The 18,727-nt window shown below is 43.7% G+C and overlaps 1 protein-coding gene across 2 annotated transcripts in view; it reads left to right on the forward strand.

Moving 5' to 3' along the window:
• The window catches only part of LOC146200262 (uncharacterized), a 44,912-nt gene that overhangs the window by 11,530 nt on the left and 14,655 nt on the right, over window positions 1–18,727 (forward strand). For both annotated transcript variants that reach the window (XM_084592900.1, XM_084592901.1), the window contains exons 2-4: window positions 293–464; window positions 6,733–6,785; window positions 13,781–13,876. In XM_084592900.1, the coding sequence (XP_084449026.1) occupies window positions 350–464; window positions 6,733–6,785; window positions 13,781–13,876 (264 nt within the window). In that variant the 5' untranslated portion in view covers window positions 293–349. The remainder of the gene's footprint in view (window positions 1–292; window positions 465–6,732; window positions 6,786–13,780; window positions 13,877–18,727) is intronic.

Raw genomic sequence — 18,727 nt, forward strand, 5'->3', positions numbered from 1 at the left:
TACTCAGCGATAAATGAGAAGGGAAGAATAAGGAAAGGGGCCAGCATGTAAAGACAGAGTAGATTAGAAAGAGAACGCAGAGCGACATTGCGAGACCGAGCAGCAAGCGCTGACAAACCGCGTTCATAACCAGTAAGCGTTACTGGTTCACTTTTAACAACGATCAGAGAGGCGGGGGAGAAAAATAGCGGAGAGGCGGACAGGTTGGAGAGGAGGGGAAGGTGTCGCTCGGGTAAGCGTCTTCGGAAGCACACTCCCAGATAGCGCTTCTGCTTTTTGCCTCCTTCGCAAGAACGGCGTCGCTTGAGCATCAGCTCAGCAGCGACACCGGAACGTGGGTGGCGGCGCCATGCGGTGGCTCGGCGGCGGTGCGGCCCGACTTATCTGGACGTGCTCGGTTGTCTCCGCGGTTGCCGTGCTCGTCGCGAACTGCCAGAAGCCCATTCCGCAAGGCTGCGACCTGGGTGCGTACTGAATGTGATGCGCCGCAGTATACCACGACTTTTTTTGTTACTGTTATTTTCTGTTGTGTGTGTTGGACATCGCGTCGCCCACGATTGTGGGCCAAAGGAGCGGGTGATGATGCATTTTCCGTATTGTACTCCCGCTTAGCAACTGTGGCTGTTCATAATAAAACATCGCAAAATACAACCGAGCAGAGAAGGAAGGACACAGTAAAAGCGCTGGTTTATTATGAATCCCTACCAACTAGCTCAACTTAACGCGCTGCTAAACGCCGCAGTAGCTGACACATCTGAAGCCAAGGTCGAACTTGACCGTTATACAACTACGGAGGTAACGCTTAAACGCATACAGAATCGCTGCTTTGTTGTAGCCCTGCTTGAAAAGAGTGCCGTACGTCTAATGGGAAACATGTCTTCATAGGCTTTTCTTTGAAAGCGAAGTCGGCTTGCCGGTTCCACACCACAATTCGTCGTTCGGGGCAACGTATTTCACATCCTACAAATCGTAAAGTACAAACTGCACTGAGAGGACCAGAACATTTGGCCGAGTTTGCGTGATGCAAGTAAAATATAAGTTTGCACAGTTTAACATAAATTACTGGGGCTCTTTAGAAACATTCGTCCATCTGCGCAGCTGCTATCGCTACTGCTTCTATCTTCACTTAATGGTGCTTGATTTCAGCTCCCGCATGTTCCCCGTCGTTCAGTTATTTTGTTTATTTTTCTTTAGCAGCGAGACAGTGAACAATGATGTTATCTCTCGTGTAGCTGATGGGAGCTGAGGGTATTGCTGATGAGAAGAATCTTTTGATTACTTATAGAGTATAACTTAAATATTACATATCCACATTTGTTGAAAGCACCCGAAAGCAAGGAGTCGTCGATACTAAATCCGCAGTCTGTCATAGAGTTCTGCACACCTTTGATGTCGTTTGTGAAGCATTACAATCAACCTGACGTCATGAATTCACTAAATTTATATCAGGTAACCGCATTTGAAAACCTTTATCTATAGGTGATTCTTGAACTACTAGCTGTGCTTCCGCCATGTAGGCGTGGACGAAAAATTGCTTTTGCTTCAACGCGGCGTTTTCTTGCGCCAGGTTCTCAGAGTGCTTTAAGGTTCTAATACTAATACAAGCATACATGCATACAAGCAACATCCACATTTCGCTTAGTACCCCCCAGTAGATTAGGAATGCGGGCAGCTCATGCAGACATTTGCATCAAAGGCTTCCTGGGCGGTACTGCATTGTGTAAGCACCAGTGAAATCGGCTTCCGGTCCCACCGTGGTGGTGCAGTGGTTAGGGGGCTCGACTACTATGCCCAAGGATGCGGGATCGAATCCCGGCCGCGGCGGCCACTTTTCGATCGAGGCCAAACGCGAGGCGGCCGTGTGCTGTGTGATGTATAGTGCACGTTAAAGACCCCAGGTGGTCGAAATTTCCTAATCCCTCCAATACGGCTTCTCACATAGCCTGAATAGCTTTGGGACGCCATAAACCAAATGAAAACCGGTTTCCAACTGTCCAGAAAGGAGGAATTTCGATTACTTCCTGGCACGATGCCAAGATTTGTATAGCTCCGTTCACTCTAGTGCATAAAGGCGCTTCAATTGATCATGTCAAGCTTTTCGCAGTATACAAACGTACAGGATTACCTTTTACCAGATTATTTGGACGGCAGTACATTTTCTACCGCTCACGTCCAAGGAAGCGGCATCTTGGTGCTTGGCAAATCGTTTGGTACAAAAGAAGTGTTTACTCAATAGCTGTCTCATAAAAAGTCGAAAATTTAGAGCCATTTTAGATTTTAAAATTACCGTGTAATTCCGAGCAATGGTCCCCCTCTCCTCCTCCCCCCAACTCTATTGGTAATTTCACATATCCACGCCGTTCAGGGAAAGCAAACCATTCCCCCTTCTCCCCTTACCGGCTGATATGATGACACACCGCTCCCCGGCAGCTTAGACCAGCCCCATCCAGTCAAAGAATCCTGTCAAATCTCAATTTTCAAAAACATCCCGAACAATAGCTGTACCCTGGTGACACCGACTTGCCCGGATGCGCGTATGCCCAAAGCCGCTAAGGCTGAAGGAGTGTATCGGTTGACCACCGCGAACGAGGCAACCGATCCAGTGCTTCGAAGAGAAGATGGCTGCTGATAGGCGGGAGCTAGCGCCAGAATAAAGCATATGACGATCTCTTAACATATTTTAAACAGGACGCCGAGAGAAAGCGTTGGCAGCGGCGGCGTGTCGATGTCTCGGCGGGCACCGCTTTCTAAACCCGATCAGCCCGATCATGAATTCATAAAATTTGAAATCCATGTGCACTACACCATTCTATTTTTGTTTCTGGCGGTAAATTTTTTCGCCGCCATTTTGAATTTTGGGGCCGCTCAGGCATAATGTCCCAAAATTCCTTCTACTTTGCTCAGTAATTTCGTCTTGAGCGAGGGGGGAAGCGGAGGGCGCTTGTTCGAAATTTTACGATATTTGCAGCCCTATATTGCTTGTTTTTCAGCACACTCAAATAAAACCAGGGCCAGGTTCTGCATGGTTAAATTCCACATTTTTCTAAACAAAAGGGAAAAACTTTACAAAGCTGACATTTTTAGACCACGGCTACATCACCTCCTACTACCGGGCTATAAGCCGGGGATTCACGCAGAGGTATACGTTGGTCTCTACCCAACTGCTTCAGGGCTACGCTGTTTGGGTTAACACGCTTTCAAATAGAGCTTTCACTACCACTAAGGGATTCAAACACATAAGCATTACTACCTGCCTTTTTAGATTTTGTCGGGTGGCTGTGAAGCCGCCAGCAACCAATCGAAAAAAAAAAAAGAGATATTGCCGCAAACCATACAAATCTTTATTGTCGTCTCTTTTGCGCTTACGGCCTTGTCACTACCACGTGACAGTATTAAGGAGACGTTCAAGCTTCGCCTTCGGCATCCCCTTTTCATTTCGCTAATATTTCGCAAATGTTTTTGTTGTTGTTTAAGTTGGTTGTGAGGGAAAGGAAGGCGAAGTATCTACCTCATTTCTAGATGGACACCTACACGTATACAGTGTTGTGCAACTTTATCGTACCCCTTTTGAAATATTCTCGCGCCTCAACCGGAGGCTCATTTGCTCTGAAACTGCGCACAAAGCTTGCGCGTTGTTGTCTCCTTCTTTACGAGGTAAGTTTGACCATGGTGCTTACTTGGTTTGACCGCGCGTAATGAGAAACCAGAGCCGTCAGCGACGAGACTGAGGAGCAAAAAACGCCAGCGCAGATCTTCCAGCAAAAGGCTGCTGTGACGTCATCTGGCGTCACTGGAGGAAAGCGCTGCGGTTCAAAAGCGCCAAGGCAAACATGGTACGTTCGTGTAATGGTGCTAAATGGCGCCACAGCTGCTTTTTGCTAAAAACTCTGCGCTGGAAGTTTTTGCTCCTGAATCTCGTCGCAGATGGTTCTGGTTTCTCATCACACGCGATCAAACCAAGAAAGCACCATGGTCAAACTTGCTTCGTAAAGAATGGGGAAAACAATGCGAAAGCTTTCTGTGCAGTTTCAGCGCAAATGAACCTTCGGTTGAGGCGGGAGAAATTTTCAAAACGGGTACGATAAAGCTGCAGTACACTGTACAATGATTGGCTTACAATTGGCGTTACATATGTCATGGGTTCGCATCTCTATCGCGAACTATTCTGCCTGCAACTTGACTAGCAGATAGAGGCTAAATGGGAAGTGAAATCGTACGAAGTTGCCCACAATGCTCCATAAGGAACTATTTCAACACAATCTCGACCGAAAGTCGCGGGCTTTTTTTTTCGACACGTTTGGAACGATTCCAATTCCACGGTACGACGATGCCTTTCAGCCGAACGAGCGCAAACACACCGCCAGTGGGCTAAGAATCGAGTCTTATGCAAAGAGATGAGATTCACTGTCCTCTGCAATAGAACACTTCTCCATCTCGGTTTCTTCACGTGCCAAGATGCCAGCCTTTTACTCTCCTCTTTAGATGTGGTCGTCTTCATCGAATTCGTCTTCTGTTACGAAGTTCCACTGGGGATCCAAATTAAGCCAACTTCGCCCTAAAAAGCCTGAAGCACCAGTAGAATATTTAGCTGAACATGTCAAGACGAGTCAAAGCAAGGATAAAGAAGGCAAACATTTAAAAATTAGCTAAAGTGCTAAACTCTGCTTTGCACTTGCGTGTATATCCGTGCTTAACTAAACTTATAGATCTATAACTTCTTCTGCATATACACCCGTTAATTTTTTTATTCTCATGCCATAAAGTAGAACACTAAATTCTCTCCAGTATTCCAGGTGGTCCCCTCCAGCGTGCCATTGCTCAGACTGCCTCTGCATGCTGCATTCATAATCCTTTTTGGAAGCTTTGAAGTTCTTGCTCAGTTTTTTTCCAGTTTCTGAAGCTGATGAATAATTAAACATTCTGATGCGTCCTCCAATTTGGGATAAAGTACAGCAGTCGTGCCGAGCTGGCACCAGCCAGAGCCTAGAAAGTCGCGTACGAAACACAAGTTCATACCAGTCATTTACTGATTATTCCTGCTTGACCAAAGACTAAAACTCGGTTGTTCACAGCTTTTAAGGGGACAGATTGAAGGTACGCATTCAGGGGATGGCGGACATTATTGGCATATTGAGAAAGTAAGGATTAGTTGCGAGCGTCGTGATATCACGTGTGGATTGAAAGTGACTGCAACATTAGTCAAGTTATACTTATGATGCAGTTGCATGACATAAATGTCATTATGACTTGTAAAGATTTGTTGTAATATAATTTGGCTGAGATGAAAACAGGGGTGATTAGTTGGCATTCGAAACTGTGACTCCTGGAGTGCGAGTCAGACGCGCCACTCAAGGTCATTAAGGATTGTCGTCGACTTAGTTAAAGGAGGGAGAGTCTTGTGGTGCGTCACGTGATCTAGTATTCCTACTAACATGTGCTGAGGGCGTTTAATTAGATGCTGACAGTAATTATTAAAATAACGAAGTAGTGCTTCAGACATGTGAATTGGTCACGCGACATACTCATATGTTGCGTGGACTTGTATGCTAATGATGTAGACCATAGACGGTCTCCAGCCCCTGAAGGGACCCTCTAATAATATCGCGTCATACCCTTAAGGCGAGGATTATGTCCCCAATGCCTCCGTTTAACCCACAGCCTTAGAATGGTCTGTCCCGTTAGTCAAAATAACGGAAAAGAAAGCACAAACATGCGCAGCGAGTTGCACTTCGCAGATTGCCGCGTTTTGACATTCATGACACGGTCCACCTGTGAATGCAATAAAAAAAAAAAAAACGAATCCAAGAATTGAGTCTCGAGAGAACGCAAGTATAGTCTTATTCTGAATTGGCGCCAGGATAAATTGCTGAAACAGAAATATTCAGGGTCCAAGTAAGGAAGTTTTTGTTGCGTATTAAAACATCACTTACTGCATCCAGCTTGACAGTGAAGCAGCAGCAGATAGGCCCCTGATTTCCTTAACGTCATAAACTTCAATACGTTACTATATGCTACTTAGTTTCAAGCGAATTGCAGAAGGAGCACACTTGGACAGCCTCGATCATTGATCTGTTTCCAAGGGCAATCACAGAACTATGTAGCGCTTTTTAGAGAACAGATAAAATGGAAGCATTACACATTGTGAAATATCAGATAAAGGTTTTATTTAACTTAACTCTGGCATCAATGCAAAGCATGGCACTGCCGAGGTACAGGGAGCAATTCGCATGAAGGCAGCGGTATGCGGAGCAATATGCCTAAGGGCTCTGAAGTTGCTTAGTACGATATCCTGGAAACGTTTTGAGAACATAATAGTCCAGTGCGTTAAAAAAAAAAAAAGGAGTTTTCCTTTCTTCTCTGTAAAAGCTTTCTAAGCCATAGTGCAAAAACTATCATGAAGGTTTCAGCCTAGTCTGATCACCAACTACTAATATTTTTCATGCGAGCGTATTTTGAACTCCTAAGGGGAATTGAAAAGCCCGTTATTCCCATGACACCTAGTGAAGAAGTGCTTGTCAGCATATTTGAACTCACCAGTTTGTATCGCGATATTTAGATAAGCCGCCATCGCCAGTGATTCAAGACTAGAGCGTAAAGGTCGACTTGCGTCATCGCCTTTCGCAAATGCACCCTGAGCGATCAGGGTTTCTCTGCAAGCGCAGGGCGTACGTCACGTCTCACGAAGCTTTTCTGTTTCTTTGTTTTTTCTTTATATTTTTGTTTTCGCCGCAGACAGAGAGTCGAAAGGTGCCTCGAAATGTGCAGAAGAGAACTTCAAGGGAAAGGTACGATTTATTCACACCTTTTAGTTTCAAATCCAATATGTAAGTGTGAGAAAGTATTCAGCTTTTTCTGAGTGCTCAGAACACACTGTGAAAGTGCAGTTTCAAGGTCGTCTGACGCAGCACATGGTGATCCAGACGGGGACGTACTTTCGGAGCCCGTCGCAGCTATATAGAGTCGGCAGGTTTTCGCAGCTGGGAATGAAAACTAATCACACAGAAAGGAAGTGTGACCGACGTATTTATTTTGCGTCAGATGCTCGGTGCGCGTTGTAAGAAGTGTTTCTTTCTTCACTTGTCAAACTTTTATATGATGTTTTTTTTTTTACTTCCTCGGGGCTCAACCTCAGGGCTCGAGGGAATTGTACAGGGCCGTGTGTTATATAAAATAAATAATGACAATACACCTGTTTATATAGCAGGTTAGGGCACGAAACTATATGTGTGGGTTGGAAAAAATACTGAATCAAAAAGGATGGTATTTGCATGCCAAAATCCAGATTCACAATGGCAAACATGTAAACAAATTGCAAGTGAGTGATCTTTAAGCTAAAAGCAAGGCAGCAGAACACAATCTTCCTGCCATTCTCCTTGAAAACAGACGCACAAAGATTTTTTTTTTTTAATTTAAAATGCCGAGCTGAAATTTGCCTAACCATGGAGATTGATCTGCCGGGTAGAGTTAGTGCAACCGCACCGGCCAGTTTTCATTTCTGCCTGACATACAATCTAGAACGAAGAGATATTGTAATGTAGAAATGTAAGAAAAATAAAATGGTGGGGTACTTAATCTCCGCTATTCAAGGTAAGACACAAAAGTTTGAATGACTTCTTTGCGGTTCCTTGTTGGCGCACGTGCCATTTACTATTCGCCTAATTACTAATCTTTTAAGGAATGCTTCCACTGCCCCACACATATTCATTAGCATACAGTAATGTGAAAGACCACCAGACATACTATCTCTAACACAACCAAGGCTTAACCGTCCTAACTCTGGATCCAAGAATACTGGAGTTGTTCACCCTGATTTCATCCTCCCTTCGCATAGGCGCAGATAGTTACTAGTTACCAGAGCCTGTTAATGCGGTCATGTAATGTGATAATCAGAACACCAAATCAGTGCACGGCCATACCACCGGCATGCCCGTTATTCCTCGCTTACAACTCCGACAATGCCGTCAGAGGATTTTACACTATAGCTTTAAGATACATGTGTGAATGGTGACAGCAGACTTCCTCCATGAGGAGGTTTTGGCGTTGAGATTAGGAGATATTTTGTTAGAAAGCAAGGAAATCTGATGGAAACGTGCAGACGAATCACTCAGTTATAAAACGACGCTATGCCCTGAGACCCAGGGATGAATTCGACATGGTGCACATACGAAAACTTCAGCGACGAACGTTGTTATGCACTGTCAACACTAAAATGTTACGGTGCTGTCTAGATAGGAGACCAGGCATATGAAAGAAAGAAGGAAAGAAAAGAAAACATAACCAGGGTGTTTTGATTTTAGTACTGTGGCACAATTGAAGACGTCCCAGTCTTCGGCTAGCTTTAATTCCTGTTTTATATCCTTCACTGGAATTAGCTCCGTTGAAGCTAAGCTTAAGTCAGCCCAATTGGTACAAAACCAGAAGGCGTTCCATGCTGCTGAATTGACATTTAACGTGTATTGCATACAAGGGCTTTTCCGCGTGCTTCCCATAACTCATTTCTTGAACACAATTTATTTGAGAATGTCTCGCACTTTCAGTCCTCATTATGAATAGAAATGCTCCACATATGAAACCGCAGCTCGTCTCAAAGTTCAGTTACCTGTATCGTCCTTTAGTGAAACTATTTGTGAGTGAGTAATTGGATTCTAGACAAGTTTGTACAGGACGGGCAGCGAGATTGGACAGCGCATTTGCTTCCTCCGCACGTCTCCTGCTCCTCCTGTCTTCCTGTCCCCCTCTGCGTCTCTCCCCTCATAATGGTTTCGCATAGCGACAGCCTAGGGTACGCTGCGGTTTTCGGGTTCCGCTGCCGTTGCAGCCACCCATACCACGGTGGACCGGAAGCACTAAGTGCGGAAGCGCTGTCACGCCGGCGTTCTTCGCCCCCGTCTTTTACCACTCTGCTTATTTGTGATTAGTTAGACTAGCCGGCTAACCATACTGTCAGTTCTAGAAAGCACTTGCTCAGGAGCATTCATGGAAGGTTTAGCCCCCGACTCAATTTAGCAGATGTATTCAGCGGGTGCCAACCTTACTTGGGACATTGTTGGGTTACAAAAGGTAAAGGATATTACAAGCGTTAGTATCGCCCAATACGTACGTATATTGCAAGCAGTGAATCATATATATTACTGCCTGTTGTTTCTGGGTTAGAGAAATCACGATAATGCATAAAGAAAAACCAGAGCTCTTTGTCCCTATTCACGCACGAAGATAGAAAAAGGGCCAAGAAGAAGAGATAGTTGAGGTTAAGCTTGTTGCATGTTGCAGGTGTGACTGCGAAAAACGTAAAGAAATACTAGAACACTACAGGTGGTATTAAAAAAAAAAAAGAGGAAATTTCGGAACACTTTCAAAGTTCGTAGACAAAGTGATTAACGAAACGAAAGTTAAACTGTGCAAGTTGGAAATATCTCACTATTGCTCGCCGCTGACCGAAATGGAGATGTTATACTTGTATGTAGCATATATTTGCAGCATTGGTACCGCCTGCAAAATAGCCTGCTCCAAGCAAGATATGTGAGCTTATTTATTATCAGGTGTGTATTCAATTATTTTGCCAGTCGAATTACTTAAACGAAGGAAAATAATTAAGATACAAGGGTTAAAGTGCGTTAGGTTATAGAAGTGTAAAGCACATATATCTATGCAGTTACTGCTGCATGCACAATTCCAATGAGCAGTTTTCAAATGTGATGACATATATTTTTCTTGGTAACAACGAAGCAGTTTCTCGCAAAGGGAAATTCATTATGTCAATAATCAGCTTTTATGGTATCATAAATGTGTACTGGAGAGTTCTCAGATTTGTTCTCATTGGTTTCGGGAATATAAAATTAAAAAATTGTGCAATTTTCAAAGAGACAACTATTTCTATTAAAAAAAAATTGGGCTCCTCACGTTAGCAACGAAATAGGCTTTTTTTTGTTATGATGTCAAGGTTTCTGGAGTTTGCCTCGAGAACTTCACGCTCAGCCTTGGATACATCGTCGTAGATGAAAAAGCGATGAGTGCCCCTGTAATTTGAACATAAGATAAGCGAGTCCATGGTCATTATACTAATATATGTAAAGTTATCTTCCACGTGAAAGCCAGATTGCGTCCAGCGAAGCAAAAAAAGGGGGCATGCGTAATGTCGAACTAACCCGCCAACCGCGTAGATAACAGCTGAACCCTGGTGAGCCGGCACAAATTATGCCCAGCGCTGTCGCATCACACTCCCATCGTGCCTTCCAGCCGCTCCAGGGATGCACATTCCCGGCTGAACTTTGGCAAATGCAACAAATACGTATAAAGAATTCATACACGAACCTAAAAGCTGCTTTCGTTGTACTAGAACGACGCCGCTGCAACCAGCCTGTGGATCGTCACGCTCGCACGCCCTTGGCTTCGCGCAAATCTGAGCCTTCGCGTCTTTTATGGCAATAGAGAATTCACGACCCAAATCCACGCGCCTTGGAAGGCATTGTGCACTGTTGCTATTGTGATATTTCGCTGCAAATGTACTGGTGAGAGTTATCAGGACCGATATTTCTAGTAGTTTTCCGCACGCATGAACTCATGAAGAGATAACCCCGCCGATTTCAGTATCTTGGGAATGGTTTAACAGTGTGGTTTACCGGGTATGAGATAGGCAGGCTGCTGACTGTCGTGCTGTAGCGTTTATCATAATCACTCAGAACTAATTTCAATAAAAAGAACTATAGCCTGTGAAACACGAAATGTTGCACACCGTGCTGTTAACCAGCCGTTCTTCTGTTTTATTATATTAATCATATGATTATAAATTATAGAATATCAATACGTATTCTTGAATTTTGTACGTAGTGCTGAAATCTGCCTTTAATTTGGTTGTTGCCATTAGGCGCCAACGCTCGTGAGGTGGCCTTCTTCACCTATATACCTGCGCCTGTCTTCCTCTATTAACTGTTTCATCATGGGAGCTGCCATTTTGTTAGGGTGGCGCCATCTAGCAACTCTGTCGAGAACAACCACTATGCTGGTATGTGCGGTCGCATCCGCGGAACAGGAGAAACGAATATCATGTAACGAGTATCATGTAACGAATAAAACCAAACATAAAAACGTGGCGTCCTCATTACGAATAACGTACGACAGCATGATTCGTTCACAAATATTATTTATGGAAAACGAAAAATTATATACATATATTGTCAAGACCTCAGCAGGATTCCCACGGATTTTCTATTTCATCCTGGCACCGTATAGGTTTGCCGGGTAACAAAATGACCAATGAGGCATTGTTAGATATATGAGGTATGATGTGCCATCGCAAAATCCCCTGAACTAACGCACTGAGTCAGCGTTTCCACCTCTGTGACTTCGCCGTGGCGCGCCCGTTTAGAGACGAAAGGAACAGTGGTCCGTGCCGCGGCTACGCCATTGAGGTGTATGGACGTCAAAACCTTTCTCAACCAATGACGAATTAAGTAGTGACTGCATCACGGTTGTACTTTGTGATGGCGATAGGGGGTTTGACTGCGCTTGGTCACGTAGTCGGGGCATCACATCGTATTCGGCCAAAAAAAAATTTTCGTTCCGGCCCAGGTGAGATCTTCGGCTAACATGCTGTGTACTGCTGTCGCGTTAAAAGGTGCGTGCACTGTGTCCGCCCTGAAGCCGGTACACTTTTGCTGAGTACCGTTCTCTCTTCGATTCAGGCCTTCGATTCAGTTGACCATGAAACTTTGCTTTATAAGCTCCACAGGTATAGATTTCGAGGCGTTGAATCAGACCTCATTAAAAGCTATTTATCATGCAGATACCAATTCGTAAACCTAAATAGAGAGCACTCGGAAAATCTAGAAATAAAACTTGGAGTACCCCAAGGTTCCTTACTAGATTCCACACTATTTTTGTTGTATATAAATAATATAACTCAGGTTATACACACACCTGAAATAACCGTCTTTGCTGATGACACTAGTATATTTTTTACGGTCAAAAATGTGCGGGGGATCGAAAAGGAAGCAAATCGTTATCTATCCCAACTGTCTACCTGGCTCGAGGACAATAGTTTGCAGCTGAACACACACAAAACAAAGTTTATACTATTCAAACCAGTTAACAAAGTTGCTAAAGAAAACATTACACCTAAATACAGAATGAAATATATTGATCAGGTGTCTACACAGAAATTTTTAGATGTCTGGTTTAACGAAAATTTATCCTGGACTCCGCATATTAGTCACCTTCTAACCGTTCTTTCCTGTGCCGTAGGTTGTATGAGCCGTATAGCTCCTCTTATCCCTCTCTGGCTTAAAAAAACTTTGTATTGCGCACTATTTTACTCTCGTCTACTTTATGCAATATTAGTCTGGGGTACCACGATGAAAGGAAATTACGATAGGCTGCTTGTACTGCAAAAGCCCATTGTACGTCTGTTTGAGAACTTCAAAGGTAAAATAAGTGACTTGCCGACCCAGCCAATCTTCCTAAAATATAATTTATTACCAGCCAACAAGGTGTATTACTTTAAACTGATGCAAATCATCCATGAAAGAAAGCTGTACACAAGGTACACAGATATATCTCCACATTACCGATTTCGAACCCTTGCACATAAAACAAAGCAAGTCAGAAGCAATTATGGCAAACAGGATCTTTAATATCAAGCAGTAAAATTACTAAACCTTCATGAACGCAGAATTGATCTTACGTTACCATTTAATCCCTTTAAAGCCGCATATAAAGCATTCCTAAAGACCACAGAATATATTTATTGAATATAGGTGCACCCATCCGATTCAAAATTATCAGCTTTCATATTTCTTCATGATTGTTTTCTCTTGCAGTCTGTGTCGTGATGTTATTCCTGTCAAACACTGATCCATATTTTTATTGCATTTTTCTCCTCATCTTTGTGCTGTCACATATTATCTTATGTGTTTGTTTCACCGCAAAGTGGTGTTAATCTGTAAATATATATATATATATATATATATATATATATATATATATATATATATATACATATATATATCTTCCTTGGCTTTATTGTTAATCAGGGCAATTCACTTTGTATGCCTCTGAACGTGCTGCCTGTTGCGAGCTACACATTGGAGACGAGGCTTTGTCAGGTTACACGCCTTTTTTTCTCGTCTTCCACTTTCACTTCAAAGGAAACAAAGTGAACTGAACTGAACTGAACTCTCCTAAAAAAAAAAAAAAAAAGTTTGGGATGCTGTCATCAAAGTTTCAGGAGAGATGCGATGTTTCTCGGTCGATTCCACATCTTTTGCGGGGCTGAGTGCTGGGGACAGGAGACCTTGTTTTGGACTGCCATTTTTACGAGAAAGGGCGCTTCCAAGTGAGTCACATGAGTAGGGGAACCAACAATGGGTCATCGTGGAGTGGCGGGAGAGTGACATGGTGGCAGAGGGACATTTCGAAGCCATGAAAGCACTGACAGCACAGAGCCCTGGAATCAGTTAACCTTACCAGATTAGTTCTGCATGCCGAAGGAGTTTTAAGTTGTCACTTGAAAGTATTCGGTTTGATGTGAACAACCCTAGCGGGCTCAAAGTCAACGCAATGTTCCAGGTCTTCTTAATGTCGCACAATGTCACACTACTCTCTCGGGCGAAGTTCCGGATATCGTTTCTCTGCTTCTGTGTTCTTGTAAGTCGTTCTCTCGTGAGACTTTTGTCGGAGGGTCAGAATTTTTTCTCTCCACTTTTCCTCTCGACCAGGGAGGTCTGCCGAAATGTTTGTGTTTCAACGCTCGAATAACGAACCAAGTCTTGTGGCGCACTTTCAGTTCGACCAGGTCATGGCCGAGAAGTTGGTGATTGGCTGCATCACGGGCAATCTCACCATCGCTGAATTCAGGAACCGCTGCGAAAAGCCTCCCCTGGTATGCCCAACCTGCCTGTGACTCTCTGTTTTTATGGTGACGAGTGAGTAGTTACGGTTCTAATTAATCGCATTCCTCTAAAGCGGATGTTAGCTAGGAAATGAGAAAAGCTTTGTACTGTGCGTTACTGTGCGTTACTGTGCGCAGTTATTGATCTGATATTTCCAATTTCAGGAATAAGCAACTCAGTCATCCTCGTAAAATAGAGATATTTGTTGAATGTTTTAAGCCGTATCATTGATGAAGGCAAGAATAATGCTTCTCCAACCGATACTTGTGGTTCTCTGCTGTACAGCACAAATTAGAAGCAGTGCCCATTAGCCACCTTAATATATTTGCGATTTGTAACGTACTCTTATAACCAATTCATTATGTCGGCAGAAAATTTATATTATCTCAATTACCTTTCTCATTACTTAATTCATCGCGATTTACCTTCTTTGTATAACTATTACGCTAACATCGCTCCCACCTTGTTTATAAACCAATTTGTTGTTTTTTTTGTTTTTTTTTTATTTGATGACCGTCGTCAACAGCTTGGTAGGTGCAGCAAATGCCTATAGCTTAGTTTCTGTTCAGGGCTGAATCCGATTATTAGAATTATTTTACCAAGGAAGTTGCTGAAAGCTTTGTAGCTTTGGTGTTCAGGCGCAGTGTTGAGCTAAGCGGATTCAATCGCAGCTCTTAGCGGAATGACCGGAGGCGAGATAGTTGCTGCGTGTTGTACGACCTCAAAGAGCGCACCGGTTGTCCTCAGCCTTTGTTCACTGGGATTCAGTTAATGGTGCACTCTAAACAAGTGTAGCCGGTCAATGCGATTGTTGCGGGAGGGTATGCAGAGTTGTTCGGACGGAACAGCCGCAGCCACTCGCGAGTTCCGACCATGCGAGCGAGGGGAGTGATGTGGACCCTCAACTACTCACCGCGCGTGCGACAAACCGTCCAGGCCCCAGCCTTCGAATCCAATATGGCAATCAATATGTGACATGACGTAACCCATCTCAACTGTCCACCCGTGGCCTCTCATTATGTCTTCATACTCTCTCTCACAATTCTCTCATTGTCTCGTGTTCAATATGGAAAGGTTAATTTCCCTCTCTGCACTTTTCCAATGTCGCCTGTTGCAGCTCCCCTTTGCTTTGTCTTCCCTCTCCCAAACGGCCTCTAAAAATGATATGAGGTTTTCTGTATTCCTCTAAACTTTGCCGCTCATCACCCTTCATCCCCCACCCTATCCCTTCTCCCCCTCCCTCCCCGCGAGGGTGTTTTTTTCTCCTCCACGTTTCTACACCTGACAACCCGGCATTCAGAAGCACGGGCGGGCAGACATTTAAGATACAGGACCTCACATGCTAACGTATTCATAATGTTGTATCATTTACGGTTCCCATTTATTTAGAGCGCAAACGCTAACCGCGCCGAAGGCGCCTCACAAAGAGTCTCACAGCTATCCTGTAGTTTGCGCCCTTATAAATCAACAACGATTGTTCACTTTGTCATCTGTGCAGCGTCACTCTGAAGTAGCAAGGTATTTGGAAAAAAAAGAAATTAAACTATAGATAGGGCGTTCGACATCGTCGGGTAATAGACTTGTCATCGAGCCTAAAGTTTTCTTTGCACGGCAGAAAGAGAGAGAAACAAAAGAGCAGACACGCAACGCACCGTTAAGAGCGACGACCACGCCGCTGGTGGCGGAGTTAATAAGTTAAATCGGGAGCAGAGCCCGGCGCGTCGTCTCATATCCATGTGTTTCTGTGCATTCGTAGCCTCATAAATTCGTTTACCCACGGCGTTTACATTTTTGCATAAACAGCATCCCCTGCCAATGCGATTTCATACAAACTATGAGGCTTCGCCAGCAACAGTTTTTCCTTGGGTAAATGTTCGAAATATATATTAAAAAGAAAAAAAGGCACTGGGATTGCATTTACTAGTCCCATCTTCGGCAAGCAAAACAATCGAGAGCGTAAGCTGTTGGAGTTCACTTCGCGTTAACAAGCTGCTCGTCAACCCTGTCTCATATTTCGATACAAAAGCACTTGAAAGAATATCAGCACGTCATAGTGAATTTTGAGACAACCGCTACCATTTGCTTGAAGGTACAGGAAATAATATATGCTCTCTACTGCGTAAACCTGTAATCATTTATTTATTGAGCGCAGTGCTGCCTTTTTGTGCTGCTTAATTTTTCAAGTCATTTAATAAATCCTGAGTGCGAATACAGATATATTTGAGCGTAAGAGGTTAAATGAATTAAATACGGTGCTTCGATTGCGTGAAATGCGTCTAACAGCCTATAAGCGGTGCTCGAGGTTTAATGAGTTAAATACGGCACTTCAATAGCGCGGTAAATGCATTCAACTGCCTATAAGCGGTCCTTGTTAAGGGCCACGTGTCTAAATATTTTGTGCTTTTACCTAAGCACATGCGCTTCATGAAGCGTAGAATTTATCGAAGGTATTAAGCGCTCGCTTTATCGCGTTTCACTCATTTCCGACTGTACACGCTATGAAACGTGTCATCGCCATGATGCAATCTATCCTCGCGGCTAATCCCAGAGGGGATACTTTAAACATAGAGAGCTTAATTAAGTATAGCCTATTAAGATCACAACGAAACTGCGTTGTCGCACGTCATTCGCGTCATGAATTCAGTATAGGTCTCTACCTTTACTCAGCTTGAAGAAGCGAGCCTTAGCGACTTATGAGCGTGTGTCTGTCTCAACACACGGAATTCCTGACTGCCTTCGTTACGAAACTTACTTGAGAACTTTAGCGCCAATTAAAACATTTCAAACTGCTCTTGAAGTTTCTATCAGAATTTTTTGTTCGCGGCCAGTGACCACTATGATGACGCCAAGTTTCAGGGCGGTGCTGGCATGATAACGGCACCATGAGATGAGCTTGCCAAACAAAGGCAGGGTAACTAAAAAAGAAAAAAAAAGCGAATATTCTTTTGGAGTGATTGATCAGCGGGGCTCAACATTGCAGCTGGTCATTTAGCGCTTGTTTGCATGAGGCACCCGGGGCGTGTACTCATTATTTTCTCTCAAATGGCGGCAGCATCACCGATATGTTCGCTTCTACACCGCCAAAGGGATTGGTTGGTGTTATGCTTCAGACCTCCGAAGAAAAACGTGGCATGCACTGAAAAATGACAATCCAAAATCGCCGCCGCGAACGTCAGCAATTCTCGCAGCAACGCATTACCGGCGGCAACACGTATCCCGGTACCTTTGAAAACGACCACTAGGCGGCTTTCAGTGCCGCTCCTATCATAGAGTTTCTTACTCTACCTAGAGGGAAAGCTATCCTGTCATCTATGGGAGTGTACATGGAGTTTCCAGACGACCAGTTCAGCCATCATGGGCGCTCAAAGCATCATGAGGATGAGAGCTACCGAGTGCAGAACTACAACTTTTGGCCAAAACTAATGCAAATATAAACGTAATTCTACAGTAAAAAATGTCCTATCATTAAATATTAAGACTACAAATGTCAAAAAGAGAGAGACAGCATGTCAGTGTGAGATTTATCCAATTTAAACGATGGCTCTTTATCCTATTGGCTTAGTTTTGAACAGCGCAAATACCAACATTTCGCACCTAATAGGCCCATTTTATGAGGAAAAAAACGTTTTGTAAATATTTATGGTTGTGCAATCACTTAAGTTTTAGTGGCATTTCGGGAAACAGAAACCTTTTATTGACGACATCTGCTTTTGCACCTTCGCTACTATGGTTTTTGCGGTCTATGTATGCACCTCGAGATGATGATGATGATGAAAACAAAACACCATGGTAACGCCACTCCATGCATCCGAGAAAAACAGACTGTCCCGCTACAAGTAGCACACCGGCCCATGCTTCTTAGCGCGCCCATGGTGGCTGAAGTGCAGCGCCCTCAGCTTTCCCTCTAGTTAGTGTAAGGAACTCTATGGCTCCTATAGACCGTATGCATGGAGCGTACAGCCATCATACACGTGTGGAGGAAGCAAAGGAAAGAAAAGGAAAGAGAGAGCGGCAACGAATTGACTTTTTCACGTGCCCATATTATAAAGGGCCCGAATGCGCACACTTGAAGTCTATAATCGAGAACTCAACATCGAATCTATTAAAGACTTCTGGAGTACCTTCGCCACTTTCCTTTGTAATGAAGGTTTTTTCCAAGGCCCCAAAATCTTTGGTTGCATATAAGATGATGAGAATCAAAGCGGCAGAGCGTAGCAGCCAGGAAGGCGTGCTCGCGCTCCAACCAGGGGTAGTCATCGAGTATGGGCTCAATCGTTTGATCCCACTCCCATTGCTCACTTGTTCTAGAATTTGCCATTGCATTTAGATGAAAATTGCGTTACGCACTCCCAGACACAGCCGACACTACAGCGTAGGATCACCGCCAGGGAGGCCGAATGGCACTTTTTAAAAGAAATGTATTGCTTCACATTTGCTTATCGATATTTTATCGGAACCCTTGTATTTCAACTCAGCGGTCTTCATGTTGCTTTTTTTTTTTGTTGTTGTTCACCATTCTTTCCGGCCTTTCACAGTGATTGCTTCTTGCTTTCCAAAACATTTTCAGCAAAGTTTTCTTAGCATCCTTCAAAGTCACCCAAATTTATTGCTTTGTGAGCCTTCTTAGACCTGAAAGTTTGATATACACGCAGCGGCGCATCTAGGGGTAAGCACCCATGACACTGCGTAGACAGATAACGCCACAAGTGCCATAAATTACTAATGAAAGCAAGAATCCTGCGTATATAAATGATTCCACTCGCATAATCCACTTCCCTCTCATAATTTATTTAACAATTTCGTGCGAATTAAAATAATTGCCATAGCCTTTACATTTCCCA

Source organism: Amblyomma maculatum, chromosome 2 (genome assembly GCF_055883805.1).
Source record: "Amblyomma maculatum isolate TAMU_Amacu chromosome 2, ASM5588380v1, whole genome shotgun sequence".
NCBI classification, from domain to species: Eukaryota; Metazoa; Arthropoda; class Arachnida; order Ixodida; family Ixodidae; genus Amblyomma; species Amblyomma maculatum.